Genomic DNA, 19,401 nt, shown 5'->3' on the forward strand with positions numbered 1-19,401 from the left:
GCGCTGTGCAGGCAGGAAAATGGCGCTGAACGCTGCTGGGTCCGCTCTGAGGAGTTCCGCCCCCAAAATGGCGCTGTCTTCATCAGATTATACTGGCCTGAGGATTGATGCTGGCTGAGATCCTGGGACCCCGACAGGCTTTGTGACCAGTGTAGGGTGTAAGCGCTGGCCCAGGGCGCCCCTCAGCGCGCCGCACTATGTACCGCTGAGCCATCCCGGAGTGCAGTTAATACTGCGCTCCTACCCTGCTGCCGCCATCTTCACACCGGCCCCCCGCTTGCTAGGGGGGTTGGTGACTTACTTGCCACAATCTTCAGCTCTGTAACGGGTTGGCGGCATGCTGCTGGGGCGAGCGATCCCCTGTGGCGGGGAACAATCTATCCCTTCAGGAGCTCAGTGTCCTGTCAGCGGAGTAAGTGGCTCAGACCCCGCAGGGCGGACACTACTTTCCCCCTTAGTCCCACGCTGCAGGGAGGCTGTTGCCAGCAGCCTCCCTGTAAAATATAAAACTCTAAAATATTTTTTTTCTGGAAAAGCTCTGTAGAGCTCCCCTAGCTGTGACCGGCTCCTCCGGGCACATTTTCTAAACTGAGTCTGGTAGGAGGGGCATAGAGGGAGGAGCCAGCCCACACTCTCACACTCTTAAAGTGCCAATGGTTCCTGGTGGACCCGTCTATACCCCATAGTACTAATGGGCTCCTTCAGGGCACTGTGTTCTCCCCCATTAGACTTTGGAGATATGGGCGGAACACTGGTTTAATAATCCTGTAATAATCCTGTTGGAACGTACCAGTATGGCTTATTTTTACCCTTCTGATCTGTCAGCATTTCAGCTTACTCCCATTGTTGAGCAGAGGAAACCACACAGGCGATAAATTATGCAGTCATTTTTATTGTGTGACTTTGTCTTACAAGTTGCTTTCTCAAGCGTTTTTACAAACATAAGGCAATAGTGATGAATGCCGCTGGGCAAATCAGACCGCTCCGTGCCGTTACCTGCATACAGAGAAGAGCCAATATTGAGCCTATCCATTCAGTAGGGGGTAGTGAGGTCACTAGGCCCAAGTGAATTGATAGGCTGCAGAATATTGCTTCAGCATACACAAAATGGCTGCCACCACTGCATGCAAACAACGGAACACCATAGTTACAAAGTCTCCGCATGAAAGTAAGAGAGGTCTTGCTCCTCCCAGGCAATAAATAATATAATACATACATTATAACTAACCGTACTGATGAAAGCGAAGCATACAGTCTCTGCTCCTGCACACAGCGTGATAACCTACTGCCAGCAGGAGAGTGGGTGAGTGGTAATGCAGCCACCAACTTAGTGGCCTTTGTCTGTTAAAATTCATACTTGTAAACTTGAATAATGTTCCATTCCCTGGTTTAGACACTAGAGGGCCTGCTCACAGGGGCATACTTTAGTGTTTACACCTGTTAATCTGCAGTATAAGTGCTGCATTGGTGGGGGTGGAGGCATTTTGCATTGTTTCTGAAAATCACATTCCTGCAGCAGGGTACATAGGGTTTCCACAGGGAAACATCAGGGTTTAGTGGTAGATCAGAAATCCGGGCACCAAACAAAATCCAAAACAAGAAGTTTAATCTCATTTCCGGATAACTGATGGGGGCTTCAAATTCAGATTCCATGTGCCAACAGTATGATGCCAATCACTATGCGTACTCGGAGATGCAGAATCCCCATCCTGCTACCCTGCCAGCAAACTGCAGAGCATCGACAGATTATTAGGGGCAGCTCAGTTTAAGGGGGTTTCCCACTTATATTAAATCTCCTCTATTTATTACTTTGCTGGACCATGGGAAACCTCCCCCCCCCTCCACCCTTTGCTGGTCCCAGTGCTCACCTATATTTGCTGGACCATGGGCACCCCCCACCCGAGATCTAATATAGGTCTCGGCATTCTAAGTAGCAGGCAGCTACTTGTGAATGCCGAGACCTATATTAGAACAATGAATGATCAAATCCCAATTTCTATCGTTGTAAATTAGAAAAGGGGTCAGAAGACGCCCTTCCAATATAAAGTCTACAATCTATACGCATTATCCAGATCTGTAATGCACAGCATTTGGGGAAATTATTATATATACAATGTGTGCATAATACTTTAAGAACACATATTTTGTTCACTTTGGGCCTGATTTAGAGATAGGAGCAAATTCGGGGGGGGATTTGCTGCAATGCAAGGGGAGCAAATGCAGTTATAATTGCAGGGTAAATACTGACTGCTTTTGCATGTAGCCCACAAATACAGGACAGCATTAACTTTGACACTGGAATTTAGACTTAAGCTCGGACATTTGCGCCAAACTCTGAATCAGGCCCCTTTGTGCGGCAATAACTATATTTTACAATTTATTTTTGTGTAATTAAAACTAAACAGGTCTGTCATCATGTAAATGCATTACTACTGCTCAACTGGTGCAAATGATCTGAATGGATGGAAACTGAAAGTAACTGGGAAACATCAAGAAATTAAAACCATCAATATCTAAAATATATTAAATAAGCAGCTGAGAAATGTTTATATGGGCTTAGCATTATTAAAGCTGCCGCTTCCTCCTGTCTCTTGCACAAATCCTTAGTAAATCTCAGGTTTTCTTGCGTTATATGGTGCAAGTCTGGACAAGCTGTCCATATCCCTTGTACCGATGTTACTTAGATGAGTCCTATCCTACATTCCCCAGGTCTAGGTCAGGGGAGGTGTTTGATCATCTGTACCCTAGGAAATATGAATAAAGGTTAATTATTACAGCACACTGGAAAATATTCTAATAATGCTCTTAATTGCAGAGTTGACAGAAAGGTTTCATGTTAATTTACTTGTGGTGGTGTCGGTGGGGGGGTTAATTCCACTTTATTATAAAGTAGGTGAAGGTAACCTCCCCCAGTTTTAGAATATCAGGTTGACAATCCCTTTTTAATCTATCCTGCCCTGTATCTATAGCAAATAGGCTGTATTCTGTATGAGAGAACTGACTCATATAGAGGTCTATTCATGAAGCACTGAAACGAGTGGAGAAGTGAGCCTGTAGAGAAGTTGCCCATGGCAACCAATCAGCTGCTCCGTACAATTGTATAGTATGCAAAGTATAAATGTTACTTCAATACTGATTGGTTGCCATGGGCAACTTTCTCCACAGGCTCCCTTCTCCATACTTTTCACTGCTCTATGAATAGACCCCTAATATTTAAACATACTGCAAGCAGGACATAGCACTGAGCCAGTTCTCCGATACAAGTATTCAGAACAATCCCAGACATAAGAGATTAGTAGATCCTCAATGAGCAACTTGTGTTTTTAAAATAAGTTTCTCTGTGGGGAAGTTTTGTCTCATTTTAAGAACTAATCCAATAACAGGAGACTATGTGGGAGGTTTATCAAATCTTGGAGCCAGATACACTACCAACCAATCAGCTCCTGCCAGTTTACAAGCTGTGCTAGAAAAAATGACACTTAGGAGCTGATTGTTTGGTACTTTATTTTTCTCCAAGATTTGATAAATCTCCCCCGTATATCATTCACTTATCCAGATGTTCGATTAATTTATCATGCCTTGTTTAAAAACGTTCAATTTACGAAATCTTTTCATAAAACATATCAGGTGAGATGTGTCAAACCTTCAAGAAAAATAAAGTGGAGAAGTTGCCTACAGCAACCAATTAACTATAATTTATCTAGCACAGTCTATGAAATGACAGAAACTGGTTGCTATGGGCAACTTCACTCTCAAAAAGGTTTTCTAAACCTTCCCCATTTATCATTTACAGAGATGTAGGTAAGATACCACAATATTAACACCCTTCAAAAAGCTATAAAGCAAGAAAACTGAGGCAAATAGTGTTGATAGCCAAACTGTTCAGCCATGTTGCTAAGAACTCGTGGCATCACTGAAGCCTTATGTCACTAGTTCCTATGGACAGAGATCCAACCACAAAATGGCTGCCTTCATTCTGACAGGACTGTAGATAAGTGGCCATGAGACAGGAGGAGCCGGTTCGCTAATGCAATACTTTTACAGGCTACATATTGCAAGCCAATATGCATATTCCCAATTCAGATATAATACATATAAATACAGACGAGCACAAAATACATAATTTAAATACCTCTAATGATAATAGTGCTCCGTACCTTTATCTGCACGATTGCATCATTGATTACAACGCTATGAAAATATAGCAAATATTACAAAAATATACATATTATTTTTTAAGGGGGGAGGGTGGGGGGAGGTTACCTGTACCTGTGTGTGATTGTGTTCCACAGGTTTGCAAAGACTGAAATTTCAGCCGAGCGGTGTAAAAATTCAAACCATCTCCCACTGTGGTGAGAATTTAGCATAAAACGGACTTTCCATCCATACGAGTGGATGACAGAAGGACCCGGAACGTTCTTTGCACCCCAAGGCGGCCTAATTTAGAAACAGGTTAGTTTCACGATGTTACCCCACCCAAAACATTTAACATTTGTCATTTATGCCTTAATTTTCAGTTGGATTTAAGCCTTTAAAATTAGACTACTATGAAAACAATTTGGTTGTGTGGATGAGGTAAAACGTTGTTTCTAATTTATCCGCCTTCCAGCTGCGAAGAACGGAACCTCAGCGAGCCCCTTGCTATCCATCCCCTGCTAATATAGTATAATGAAATACAATTATCCTTCTTTCTACCAGGCCTTACAATGCAAACCATTTTAATTAAGTGCAGGTTTTACAGCATATTATAAGTGCTATATTGCAGTATTGACTAGTCCCTTTGGTCTGCTAGGAAAATGGCCGACTTACTTCGCTCAGCTAAACTCCAAAAACAGAGTGGTGGTTTTGGGAGTGGGAGTCATCGGCTAATAAAATTACCTCAGAAAAATGCTGTACCTGTTCCTATTGTATGCTTCTAGCCCAGTTATAAGTGGAAAAGTATTTATTAAAGTGCGTGGCGCTCCATGCAAACTGCGGAATCCAAAAATAAAAACTAACATGTATAGGTGGTGAAATATATACATTCAGAAATAGAGGGGCCATAGGAAAGCTATTATGCAAGATCCCTTAAAGGATACTATAAGGCACTGCATTAACATAACCTCCATATTAACTGTGGGCGCCAGGGCTTCTCTTTGCCGTCTAATGAAGATTACACCCTGAAAAAGGAACAGCCCAGACTAATTGTAGTCCAAAAGATGGTCTGCTCACTTTTGTGGGTGGTATGGTTATTACAATAGATTGCGTTAAACCTAACATCTTCAAACCGTAGATGCATCCATTCTGTGGCCTGAAGAAGTCATGAAACAATAGAGCCTATCCATTCATTAAATACAAGTCACACTAATTGTCTCATATCTAAGTGAGGTTACTGGTTCTAAGCGAGTTCATAGGCTGCATTATCATTAATACAGCTTCAGGCCACAACATGGCTGCCTCTGATGCGTGTACTACAGCAACCATTTTAAGTAATGAGTATTATTCCCACCCTATAATACACTCAGACAGCTGGATGTTCCTTTTTGTGACACATACTTCTACCAAGTACTTAACCCATCAGTACTAAGCTGTACACATCACTGTGGGGGTTTTCTATACTTTTCTAGAACTCAAATATTTTTGCCCAAGGTACAATAATAGTTCTTCTGTGCACATTGTTTGAGCTTTGTACTTAAGAGGTTGAAGATTTGTCATGTAAACTCAGATGCAAACCATAATATGATGCAGCCATTTGACAACCTACTCACACATTACAAGTCCATCTACAAACATGCTTCCACATCAAAAATGTTTACGTTCCCTAAGTGCATAGTAAGGACTATTTCATGCCTCACGTTCCAAGATCATGGTTAATCCCAGCCAAGCAGATTCCTCTTCCCTTTGTTCCTGGCAATTTACAGCAGGGGTATTAAATATCTACAGTGCTAAACGGAATCTAAAGCTCTTGCAGCACCCTGAATAAGCCACAGACAAGTGAGGACTGCTGTAATACCCCAGGACTGACCAGCACATCCTTATAAAACCCTTGGGTCCTTTTTAAAAAGCACCATTAATACGTTGCAAGGAGCATCTCCTGAAGATGACAGGACACCAAAACACTTTGGCCTTGCCAATTCCTTCCCTGGTGTCCTTTCAAACACTGTTAGCAGCTCCTTGTAACTCAGTGTTTCCCAGCTCCAATCTCTGTAGTGATCGTCAATAGGACAGGTTTCCGAGACAGCCAGCTGTCTATAAATCAGAGTACGAGCCACCAGGGCTCATTATACAATGACACACCTAGAGCCACCGGGGCACCAGGACACAGATTCGGTATAAGCCGCCAGGGCTTACAAATGTAAAGCTTTCAAACCAACTAGTACCTACTGAGTGACATGGCTAAAAAGTAAGGAGCCACCAGGGCCCAAGAGCTTTAGAACCAAGACAGAGTCCAGAATGAACTGTTGCTCGTTGCCGTAGCTTGGAAACACTGACAAAAAGGAATTGGTTCCATGGCACATCCGACCGTCAACAGGCGCATGTGCCAAGAGAGTTATTCTTAAGTCTGCAATGGATCTCAAGAGCTTTCCAGATGGTTGGCAGAAACTATACCTGGATATATATTTGAAAGTTATCGTAATACTTCTCGAGAGGTGCAAACAGAGCCTCCTTGGGCGGTCCACAATTTAGCGGAGACAGTGAAGTGTGAACCCACAGAGACACTGATTGCTAACTGACGCTGGGGTGAACTCTGTTGTGGGTCCGCACTGACTTCCTCCTTTTGCTTTGTGTTAGTTGCATAGGGATGAGGGCAGGCTCTTCCGCCACCACCTTGTCCACAGTAATGACCTTGCTTGCTGAAGTGCTCTCTACTAATACCTGAGAAACTGTGGAAGGCCGTGATGCGTGCGAAGAGCTCTTGGCCAGCCGGTGTGGAGCCCCAGATTTAGAACGTCTGCCGTGTGTTGGGGTGGAGCTCTGGTGGAGCCCCTGAGTCACTTGGCATGGGGGCCTAATGTTTGGACTATTCCCGGGCTGCTGCTTGCTCTTGGCTACCCTTGTTTGTACATCTTCTAGGCTGCGTTCGATTTGATACACCTCCTCTGTGGCGTGGTTGACTATGTCAAACTGTGACAGTAAGGTTTCCAGAACAGGCAGCAATCGCTGGATGTTGGCTTCCACCTCTGCTCTCTCCCTGGTGCTTCCAGCGCTCAGAGTGTCCAACTGGCTGGAGATGGTGGAGAAGGATGAGGAGGAAGAGGTGTCTGAAGCTGCGCTAGGGGTGGAGCCCCGAAGTGACTTGGAGTCACTAGAGGAACGCGACGGAAGTGGCTCCATACCTTCAAATCGCACCTTGTGACGGAACTAGACAGGGAAAGAATAAGAAAGGGAGAAGACATATGAACCAATAATAGATTTGTTTTCCTCTGTAATTGTTCTATATACACTGATCATTGGTAACACATTAATTGTATTGATTACCTCCTTTACTTTGCTGACTCCTATCCATATCCGCAGCCTCCTGAGAAACAGCTCAACCATCTCATAATCCTGGGGCTCAAATGCCGGTCGGAACATGTCCAGCCGCACCTGATGGTAACTCTTAATCAACATGGCTGCAAAGAATCTCATCAGTATCCAAACCTCCAGGACCAGGTAGCTCATGAAGTAGAGGTGGTGCACATAAGAGGAGTACTGGGACGGGGCTTTCAGACTAATGGTGCCACGAGACACAAAGAACAGAGACAGGATGCTGGAGCCGAAGCTGTGATATCTCTCCCAGGACGAGGAAAAAAGCTGGAAGGGAAAAGGAAAAAAATTAAAGTGCTAGGCTCCAATTATCCACTCGTCTATACCCCAATGTCTATATGCTCCAGTGTCCCCTAGTGGACGAAGGAGAAGAAAATAAGATTTTACTCACCGGTAAATCTATTTCTCGTAGTCCGTAGTGGATGCTGGGTACTCCGTAAGGACCATGGGGAATAGACGGGCTCCGCAGGAGACTGGGCACTTCTTTAAAGAAAAGATTAGGTACTACATCTGGTGTGCACTGGCTCCTCCCTCTATGCCCCTCCTCCAGACCTCAGTTAGGGAAACTGTGCCCGGAAGAGCTTACATTACAAGGAAAGGATTTGGAATCCAGGGTAAGACTCATACCAGCCACACCAATCACACCGTACAACTCGTGATAACTATACCCAGTTAACAGTATGAACAACAACTGAGCCTCATTAAACTGATGGCTCAGAACAAAAAACCCTATAGTTAAGCAATAACTATATACAAGTATTGCAGAATTCCGCACTTGGGACGGGCTCCCAGCATCCACTACGGACTACGAGAAATAGATTTACCGGTGAGTAAAATCTTATTTTCTCTGACGTCCTAGTGGATGCTGGGTACTCCGTAAGGACCATGGGGATTATACCAAAGCTCCCAAACGGGCGGGAGAGTGCGGATGACTCTGCAGCACCGAATGAGCAAACTCAAGGTCCTCCTCAGCCAGGGTATCAAACTTGCAGAATTTTGCAAACGTGTTTGATCCCGACCAGGTAGCAGCTCGGCAAAGTTGTAAAGCCGAGACCCCTCGGGCAGCCGCCCAAGAAGAGCCCACCTTCCTCGTGGAATGGGCTTTGACTGATTTAGGACGCGGCAGTCCAGCCGCAGAATGTGCAAGTTGAATCGTGCAACAGATCCAGCGAGCAATAGTCTGCTTAGAAGCAGGAGCACCCAGCTTGTTGGGTGCATGCAGGATAAACAGCGAGTCAGTTTTTCGGACTCTAGCCGTCCTGGAAACATAGATTTTCAGGGCCCGGACTACATCCAGCAGCTTGGAAGCCTCCAAGTCCCGAGTAGCCGCAGGTACCACAATAGGTTGGTTCAAATAAAAAGCTGATACCACCTTAGGGAGAAATTGGGGACGAGTCCTCAATTCTGCCCTGTCCATATGGAAGATCAGATAGGGGCTCTTACATGACAAAGCCGCCAATTCTGACACACGCCTAGCCGAAGCCAAGGCCAAAAGCATGACCACTTTCCACGTGAGATATTTCAACTCCACGGTCTGAAGTGGCTCAAACCAATGTGATTTTAGGAAATCCAACACAACGTTGAGATCCCAAGGTGCCACTGGAGGCACAAAAGGGGGCTGAATATGCAGCACTCCCTTAACAAACGTCTGAACTTCAGGCAGTGAGGCCAGTTCTTTTTGAAAGAAAATAGACAGGGCCGAAATCTGGACTTTAATGGATCCCAATTTTAGGCCCATAGTCACTCCTGACTGTAGGAAGTGCAGAAATCGACCCAGCTGAAATTCTTCTGTTGGGGCCTTCATAGCCTCACACCAAGCAACATATTTTCGCCATATGCGGTGATAATGTTTTGCTGTCACATCCTTCCTAGCTTTTATCAGCGTAGGAATGACTTCAACCGGAATGCCCTTTTCCATCAGGATCCGGCGTTCAACCGCCATGCCGTCAAATGCAGCCGCGGTAAGTCTTGGAACAGACAGGGCCCCTGCTGTAGCAGGTCCTGTTGGAGCGGCAGAGGCCAAGGGTCCTCTGAGATCATTTCTTGTAGTTCCGGGTACCAAGTCCTTCTTGGCCAATCCGGAACGATGAGTATAGTTCTTACTCCTCTCTTTCTTATTATCCTCAGTACCTTTGGTATGAGAGGAAGAGGAGGGAACACATAAACCGACTGGTACACCCACGGTGTCACTAGAGCATCCACAGCTATCGCCTGAGGGTCCCTTGACCTGGCGCAATATCTTTTTAGCTTTTTGTTGAGGGTCCCTTGACCTGGCGCAATATCTAGTTTTTTGTTTAGGCGGGACTCCATCATGTCCACCTGTGGCCTTTCCCAACGATTTACAATCAGCTGGAAGACTTCTGGATGAAGTCCCCACTCTCCCGGGTGGAGGTCGTGCCTGCTGAGGAAGTCTGCTTCCCAGTTGTCCACTCCCGGAATGAACACTGCTGACAGTGCTATCACGTGATTTTCCGCCCATCGGAGAATCCTTGTGGCTTCTGCCATCGCCATCCTGCTTCTTGTGCCGCCCTGTCGGTTTACATGGGCGACCGCCGTGATGTTGTCTGACTGAATCAGCACCGGCTGGTTTTGAAGCAGGGGTTTTGCCTGACTTAGGGCATTGTAAATGGCCCTTTAGTTCCAGAATATTTATGTGTAGGGAAGCTTCCTGACTCGACCATTGTCCTTGGAAGTTTCTTCCCTGAGTGACTGCCCCCCAACCTCGGAGGCTTGCATCCGTGGTCACCAGGACCCAGTCCTGTATGCCGAATCTGCGGCCCTCGAGAAGATGAGCACTCTGCAGCCACCACAGCAGAGACACCCTGGCCCACGGGGACAGGGTGATCAGCCGATGCATCTGAAGATGCGATCCGGACCACTTGTCTAACAGATCCCACTGAAAGATCCGTGCATGGAACCTGCCGAACGGAATTGCCTCGTAAGAAGCTACCATATTTCCCAGGACTCGCGTGCAGTGATGCACAGACACCTGTTTTGGTTTTAGGAGGTCTCTGACCAGAGATGACAACTCCTTGGCCTTCTCCTCCGGGAGAAACACCTTCTTCTGTTCTGTGTCCAGAATCATACCCAGGAACAGCAGACGCGTCGTAGGAACCAGCTGCGACTTCGGGATATTCAGAATCCAGCCGTGCTGTTGTAGCACTTCCTGAGATAGTGCTACTCCGACCAACAACTGCTCTCTGGACCTCGCCTTTATAAGGAGATCGTCCAAGTACGGGATAATTATAACTCCCTTCTTTCGAAGGAGTATCATCATTTCGGCCATTACCTTGGTAAATACCCTCGGTGCCGTGGACAGACCAAACGGCAACGTCTGGAATTGGTAATGGCAGTCCTGTACCACAAAACGGAGGTACACCTGGTGAGGTGGGTAAATGGGGACATGTAGGTAAGCATCCTTGATGTCCAGTGATACCATGTAATCCCCCTCTTCCAGGCTTGCAATAACCGCCCTGAGCGATTCCATTTTGAACTTGAACTTCCTTATATAAGTGTTCAAGGATTTCAAATTTAGAATGGGTCTCACCGAACCGTCTGGTTTCGGTACCACAAACATTGTGGAATAGGAACCCCATCCCTGTTGAAGGAGGGGAACTTTGATTATCACCTGCTGGAGGTACAGCTTGTGAATTACCGCCAGTACTACCTCCCTGTCCTGGGCAGTAGCTGGCAAGGCTGATTTGAGGTAACGGCGAGGGGGAGACGTCTCGAATTCCAGCTTGTATCCCTGAGATACCACTTGTAGAACCCAGAGATCCACCTGTGAGCGAACCCACTGGTCGCTGAAGTTCCGGAGACGGGCCCCCACCGCACCTGGCTCCACATGTGGAGCCCCAGCGTCATGTGGTGGATTTAGTGGAAAATAAGAATTTACTTACCGATAATTCTATTTCTCGGAGTCCGTAGTGGATGCTGGGGTTCCTGAAAGGACCATGGGGAATAGCGGCTCCGCAGGAGACAGGGCACAAAAAGTAAAGCTTTCCGATCAGGTGGTGTGCACTGGCTCCTCCCCCTATGACCCTCCTCCAAGCCTCAGTTAGGTACTGTGCCCGGACGAGCGTACACAATAAGGGAGGAATTTTGAATCCCGGGTAAGACTCATACCAGCCACACCAATCACACCGTACAACTTGTGATCAAACCCAGTTAACAGTATGATAACAGAGGAGCCTCTGAAAGATGGCTTCCTAAACAATAACCCGAATTAGTTAACAATAACTATGTACAATTATTGCAGATAATCCGCACTTGGGATGGGCGCCCAGCATCCACTACGGACTCCGAGAAATAGAATTATCGGTAAGTAAATTCTTATTTTCTCTATCGTCCTAGTGGATGCTGGGGTTCCTGAAAGGACCATGGGGATTATACCAAAGCTCCCAAACGGGCGGGAGAGTGCGGATGACTCTGCAGCACCGAATGAGAGAACTCCAGGTCCTCCTTAGCCAGAGTATCAAATTTGTAAAATTTTACAAACGTGTTCTCCCCTGACCACGTAGCTGCTCGGCAAAGTTGTAATGCCGAGACCCCTCGGGCAGCCGCCCAAGATGAGCCCACCTTCCTTGTGGAGTGGGCCTTTACAGATTTAGGCTGTGGCAGGCCTGCCACAGAATGTGCAAGTTGGATTGTGCTACAGATCCAACGAGCAATCGTCTGCTTAGACGCAGGAGCACCCATCTTGTTGGGTGCATACAATATAAACAACGAGTCAGATTTTCTGACTCCAGCTGTCCTTGCAATATATATTTTTAATGCTCTGACAACGTCCAGTAACTTGGAGTCCTCCAAGTCACTTGTAGCCGCAGGCACTACAATAGGCTGGTTCAGATGAAATGCTGACACCACCTTAGGGAGAAAATGCGGACGAGTCCGCAGTTCTGCCCTGTCCGAATGGAAAATCAGATATGGGGTTTTGTAAGATAAAGCTGCCAGTTCTGACACTCTCCTGGCCGAAGCCAGGGCTAGTAACATGGTCACTTTCCATGTGAGATATTTTAAATCCACCTTTTTTAGTGGTTCAAACCAATGAGATTTTAGAAATTCCAAAACCACATTGAGATCCCACGGTGCCACTGGAGGCACCACAGGAGGCTGTATATGCAGCACTCCCTTAACAAAGTCTGGACTTCAGGAACTGAAGCCAATTCTTTTTGAAAGAAAATCGACAGGGCCGAAATTTGAACCTTAATAGATCCCAATTTGAGACCCATAGACAATCCTGATTGCAGGAAATGTAGGAATCGACCCAGTTGAAATTCCTCCGTCGGAGCACTCCGATCCTCGCACCACGCAACATATCTTCGCCAAATGCGGTGATAGTGTTGCACGGTTACTTCCTTCCTTTAATCAAAGTAGGAATGACTTCTTCCGGCATGCCTTTTTCCTTTAGGATCCGGCGTTCAACCGCCATGCCGTCAAACGCAGCCGCGGTAAGTCTTGAAACAGACAGGGACCCTGCTGAAGCAAGTCCCTCCTTAGAGGTAGAGGCCACGGATCTTCCGTGATCATCTCTTGAAGTTCCGGGTACCAAGTCCTTCTTGGCCAATCCGGAACCACTAGTATCGTTCTTACGCCTCTTTGCCGTATAATTCTCAATACTTTTGGTATGAGAGGCAGAGGAGGAAACACATACACCGACTGGTACACCCAAGGCGTTACCAGCGCGTCCACAGCTATTGCCTGCGGATCTCTTGACCTGGCGCAATACCTGTCCAGTTTTTTGTTGAGGCGAGACGCCATCATGTCCACCATTGGTCTTTCCCAACGGGTTACCAGCATGTGGAAGACTTCCGGATGAAGTCCCCACTCTCCCGGGTGAAGGTCGTGTCTGCTGAGGAAGTCTGCTTCCCAGTTGTCCACTCCCGGGATGAACACTGCTGACAGTGCTATCACATGATTCTCTGCCCAGCGAAGAATCCTTGCAGCTTCTGCCATTGCACTCCTGCTTCTTGTGCCGCCCTGTCTGTTTACATGGGCGACTGCCGTGATGTTGTCCGACTGGATCAACACCGGTTTTCCTTGAAGCAGAGGTTCTGCCTGGCTTAGAGCATTGTAGATTGCTCTTAGTTCCAGAATGTTTATGTGAAGAGACGTTTCCATGCTCGTCCACACTCCCTGGAAGTTTCTTCCTTGTGTGACTGCTCCCCAGCCTCTCAGGCTGGCGTCCGTGGTCACCAGGATCCAATCCTGTATGCCGAATCTGCGGCCCTCCAATAGATGAGCACTCTGCAACCACCACAGAAGAGATACCCTTGTCCTTGGAGACAGGGTTATCCGCTGGTGCATCTGAAGATGCGACCCTGACCATTTGTCCAACAGATCCCTCTGGAAAATTCGTGCATGGAATCTGCCGAATGGAATTGCTTCGTAAGAAGCCACCATTTTTCCCAGGACTCTTGTGCATTGATGTACAGACACCTTTCCTGGTTTTAGGAGGTTCCTGACAAGCTCGGATAACTCCTTGGCTTTTTCCTCCGGGAGAAAAACCTTTTTCTGAACCGTGTCCAGAATCATCCCTAGGAACAGCAGACGAGTTGTCGGCATTAACTGGGATTTTGGAATATTCAGAATCCAGCCGTGCTGTTTTAGCACTTCTTGAGACAGTGCTAATCCCATCTCTAGCTGTTCTCTGGACCTTGCCCTTATTAGGAGATCGTCCAAGTATGGGATAATTAATACGCCTTTTCTTCGAAGAAGAATCATCATCTCGGCCATTACCTTTGTAAAGACCCGAGGTGCCGTGGACAATCCGAACGGCAGCGTCTGAAACGGATAGTGACAGTTTTGTACAACGAACCTGAGGTACCCCTGGTGTGAGGGGTAAATTGGAACGTGGAGGTACGCATCCTTGATGTCCAAGGACACCATAAAGTCCCCTTCTTCCAGGTTCACTATCACTGCTCTGAGTGACTCCATTTTGAACTTGAACTTCTTTATGTACAGGTTCAAGGACTTCAGATTTAGAATAGGTCTTACCGAGCCGTCCGGCTTCGGTACCACAAATAGAGTGGAATAATACCCCTTTCCCTGTTGTAGAAGAGGTACCTTGACTATCACCTGCTGAGAGTACAGCTTGTGAATGGCTTCCAAAACCGTCTCCCTTTCGGAGGGGGACGTTGGTAAAGCAGACTTCAGGAAACGGCGAGGCGGATCTGTCTCTAGTTCCAACCTGTACCCCTGAGATATTATCTGCAGGATCCAGGGATCTACCTGCGAGTGAGCCCACTGCGCGCTGAAATTCTTGAGACGACCGCCCACCGCCCCCGAGTCCGCTTGAGAAGCCCCAGCGTCATGCTGAGGCTTTTGTAGAAGCGGGGGAGGGCTTCTGTTCCTGGGAAGGAGCTGCCTGTTGGTGTCTCTTCCCCCTTCCTCTGCCTCGTGGCAGATATGAATATCCCTTTGCTCTCTTGTTTTTAAAGGAACGAAAGGGCTGCGGTTGAAAAGTCGGTGTCTTTTTCTGTTGGGGAGTAGCTTGAGGTAAAAAGGTGGATTTCCCGGCTGTAGCCGTGGCCACCAAATCTGATAGACCGACTCCAAATAACTCCTCCCCTTTATACGGCAAAACTTCCATATGCCGTTTTGAGTCCGCATCGCCTGACCACTGTCGCGTCCATAAACTTCTTCTGGCCGAAATGGACATAGCACTTACCCGTGATGCCAGTGTGCAGATATCCCTCTGTGCATCACGCATATAAAGAAATGCATCCTTTACTTGCTCTAAAGACAGTAAAACATTGTCCCTATCCAGGGTATCAATATTTTCAATCAGGGACTCTGACCAAGCTACTCCAGCACTGCACATCCAGGCTGTCGCTATAGCTGGTCGTAGTATAACACCTGTATGTGTGTATATACTTTTTTGGATATTTTCCATCCTCCTATCTGCTGGATCTTTAAGTGCGGCCGTCTCAGGAGAGGGTAACGCCACTTGTTTAGATAAGCGTGTGAGCGCCTTGTCCACCCTAGGAGGTGTTTCCCAGCGCGCCCTAACCTCTGGCGGGAAAGGGTATAAAGCCAATAACTTCTTTGAAATTAGCATCTTTTTATCGGGGGCAACCCACGCTTCATCACATACATCATTTAGTTCTTCTGATTCAGGAAAAACTATAGGTAGTTTTTTCACACCCCACATAATACCCTGTTTAGTGGTACCTGTAGTATCGGCTAAATGTAACGCCTCCTTCATTGCCAAAATCATATAACGTGTGGCCCTACTGGAAAATACGGTTGATTCGTCACCGTCGCCACTGGAATCAGTGCCTGTGTCTGGGTCTGTGTCGACCTAGTGAGGCAAAGGGCGTTTTACAGCCCCTGACGGTGTTTGAGGCGCCTGGACAGGCACTAACTGATTGTCCGGCCGTCTCATGTCGTCAAACGACTGCTTTAGCGTGTTGACACTATCCCGTAATTCCATAAATAAAGGCATCCATTCTGGTGTCGACCCCCTAGGAGGTGACATCCCCATATTTGGCAATTGCTCCGCCTCCACACCAATATCGTCCTCATACATGTCGACACACACATACCGACACACAGCAGACACACAGGGAATGCTCTTAACGAAGACAGGACCCCACTAGCCCTTTGGGGAGACAGAGGGAGAGTTTGCCAGCACACACCAAAAGCGCTATATATGACAGGGATAGCCTTATAATAAGTGCTCCCTGTATAGCTGCTTTTATAATATAATTTTTGCCACTATTTTGCCCCCCCTCTCTTGTTTTACCCTGTTTCTGTAGTGCAGTGCAGGGGAGAGACCTGGGAGCCGTCCTGACCAGCGGAGCTGTGTAAGGAAAATGGCGCTGTGTGCTGAGGAGATAGGCCCCGCCCCTTTTTCGGCGGGCTCGTCTCCCGCTCTTTAGTGTATTCTGGCAGGGGTTAAATATCTCCATATAGCCCCCGGAGGCTATATGTGAGGTATTTTTTAGCCAAATAGGTTTTCATTTGCCTCCCAGGGCGCTCCCCTCCCAGCGCCCTGCACCCTCAGTGACTGCCGTGTGAAGTGTGCTGAGAGGAAAATGGCGCACAGCTGCAGTGCTGTGCGCTACCTTTAGAAGACTGAGGAGTCTTCTGCCGCCGATTCTGGACCTCTTCATGTTTCAGCATCTGCAAGGGGGCCGGCGGCGAGGCTCCGGTGACCATCCAGGCTGTACCTGTGATCGTCCCTCTGGAGCTGATGTCCAGTAGCCAAGAAGCCAATCCATCCTGCACGCAGGTGAGTTCACTTCTTCTCCCCTAAGTCCCTCGTTGCAGTGATCCTGTTGCCAGCAGGACTCACTGTAAAATAAAAAACCTAAGCTAAACTTTCTCTAAGCAGCTCTTTAGGAGAGCCACCTAGATTGCACCCTTCTCGGCCGGGCACAAAAATCTAACTGAGGCTTGGAGGAGGGTCATAGGGGGAGGAGCCAGTGCACACCACCTGATCGGAAAGCTTTACTTTTTGTGCCCTGTCTCCTGCGGAGCCGCTATTCCCCATGGTCCTTTCAGGAACCCCAGCATCCACTAGGACGATAGAGAAACAGGGGAGGATTTTTGTTCTTGGGAACTGGCTGTATGGTGCAGCTTTTTCCCTCTACCCCTGCCTCTGGGCAGAAAGGACGCGCCTCTGACCCGCTTGCCTTTCTGAGGCCGAAAGGACTGTACTTGATAATACGGTGCTTTCTTAGGCTGTGAGGGAACCTGAGGTAAAAAAGTAGACTTACCAGCTGTTGCTGTGGATACGAGGTCCGAAAGACCGTCCCCAAACAATTCCTCACCCTTATAAGGCAAAATTTCCATGTGCCTTTTAGAATCAGCATCACCTTTCCACTGCCTAGTCTATAATACTCTCCTGGCAGAAATGGACATCGCATTAATTCTAGATGCCAGCCGGCAAATGTCCCTCTGTGCATCTCTCATATATAAGACTACGTCTTTAATATGCTCTATGGTTAGCAATATAGTGTCCCTGTCAAGGGAATCAATGTTATCAGACAGGGAATCAGACCACGCTGCTGCAGCACTACACATCCATGCTGAAGCAATAGCAGGTCTCAGTATAGTACCTGAGTGTGTATACACATACTTCAGGATAACCTCCTGCTTTCTATCTGCAAGCTCCTTTAAGGCGGCCGTATCCTGAGACGGCAGTGCCACCTTTTTTGATAAGCGTGTGAGCGCCTTGTCCACTTTAGCGGATGTCTCCCAACGTAACCTATCCGTTGGCGGGAAAGGGTACGCCATTAGTAACCGCTTAGAAATTACTAGTTTCTTATCTGGGGAACCCCACGCTTCTTCACACAATTCATTTAACTCATCAGATGGGGGAAAAGTCACTGGCTGCTTTTTCTCCCCAAACATAATACCCTTTTTTGTGGTAACCGGGTTAATGTCAGAAATGTGCAACACATTTTTCATTGCCGTAATCATGCATCGGATGGCCCTAGTGGATTGTATATTTGTCTCATCCTCGTCGACACTGGAGTCAGGCTCCGTGTCGACATCTGTGTCTGCCATCTGAGGTAGCGGGCGTTTTTGAGCCCCTGTCGGCCTCTGAGATGCCTGGGCAGGCACGGGCTGAGATGTCGGCTGTCCCAAAGCTGCGTCATCGAACCTTTTATGCAAGGAGTTGACACTGTCGGTTAAAACCTTCCACATATCCATCCACTCAGGTGTCGGCCCCGCAGGGGGCGTCATCACACTTATCGGCACCTGCTCCGCCTCCACGTAAGCGTCCTCATCAAACATGTCGACACAGCCGTACCGACACACCGCACACACACACAGGGAATGCTCTGACTGAAGGCAGGACCTCACAAAGTCCTTTGGGGAGACAGAGAGAGAGTATGCCAGCACACACCAGAGCGCTATATAACAGAGGGATAGACACTATACACAAAGGAGAGAGAGAGAGTATGCCAGCACACACCAGAGCGCTATATGACAGAGGGATAGACACTATACACAAAGTGAATTTTCCCCCTATAGCTGCTTATATCACAATTTGCGCCTAAATTTATGTGCCCCCCCCTCTCTTTTTTACCCTTTCTGTAGTGTATACTGCAGGGGAGAGCCTGGGGAGCGTCCTTCCAGCGGAGCTGTGAAGAGAAAATGGCGCTGGCTGTGCTGAGGGAGATAGCCCCGCCCCTTCAACGGCGGGCTTCTCCCGCTTTTTATATTGTTAATGGCGGGGGTTTCTGCACATATACAGTGTTAAACACTGTATTATGTGCTTTTTATTGCCAAAAGGTATATTAATTGCAGCCCAGGGCGACCCCCCCCCCCCCCAGCGCCCTGCACCCACCAGTGACCGGAGCGTGTGGTGTGCTGTGGGAGCAATGGCGCACAGCTGCAGTGCTGTGCGCTACCTTATTGAAGACCGAAGTCTTCAGCCGCCGATTTCCTCCGGTTTCTTCCGTCTTTGCAAGGGGGACGGCGGCGCGGCTCCGGGAACGGACGATCGAGGTCGGGCCCTGTGTTCGATCCCTCTGGAGCTAATGGTGTCCAGTAGCCTAGAAGCACAAGCTAGCTGCAAGCAGGTAGGTTTGCTTCTCTCCCCTAAGTCCCACGTAGCAGTGAGTCTGTTGCCAGCAGATCTCACTGAAAATAAAAAACCTAACAAATACTTTTCTTTTCTAGGAAGCTCAGGAGAGCCCCTAGAGTGCATCCAGCTCTGGCCGGGCACAGATTCTAACTGAGGTCTGGAGGAGGGGCATAGAGGGAGGAGCCAGTGCACACCAGATGTAGTACCTAATCTTTTCTTTAAAGAAGTGCCCAGTCTCCTGCGGAGCCCGTCTATTCCCCATGGTCCTTACGGAGTACCCAGCATCCACTAGGACGTCAGAGAAAAGTGTATTAAACTGTGTAAAAGTGTATTAATAAGTATCATACTACTGA

General features: G+C 47.6%; 1 protein-coding gene across 3 annotated transcripts in view; it reads right to left on the bottom strand.

The window, feature by feature from the left end:
• Positions 1–872: 872 nt before the first annotated feature.
• PKD1 (polycystin 1, transient receptor potential channel interacting) overlaps positions 873–19,401 on the bottom strand; it is a 189,039-nt gene continuing 170,510 nt past the window's right edge. For all 3 annotated transcript variants that reach the window (XM_063934899.1, XM_063934898.1, XM_063934900.1), the window contains 2 exons: positions 7,459–7,773; positions 873–7,341 (listed from right to left, as the gene is read on the bottom strand). In XM_063934899.1, the coding sequence (XP_063790969.1) occupies positions 6,706–7,341; positions 7,459–7,773 (951 nt within the window). In that variant the 3' untranslated portion in view covers positions 873–6,705. The remainder of the gene's footprint in view (positions 7,342–7,458; positions 7,774–19,401) is intronic.

This window comes from Pseudophryne corroboree, chromosome 7 (genome assembly GCF_028390025.1).
Source record: "Pseudophryne corroboree isolate aPseCor3 chromosome 7, aPseCor3.hap2, whole genome shotgun sequence".
Lineage (NCBI taxonomy): Eukaryota > Metazoa > Chordata > Amphibia > Anura > Myobatrachidae > Pseudophryne > Pseudophryne corroboree.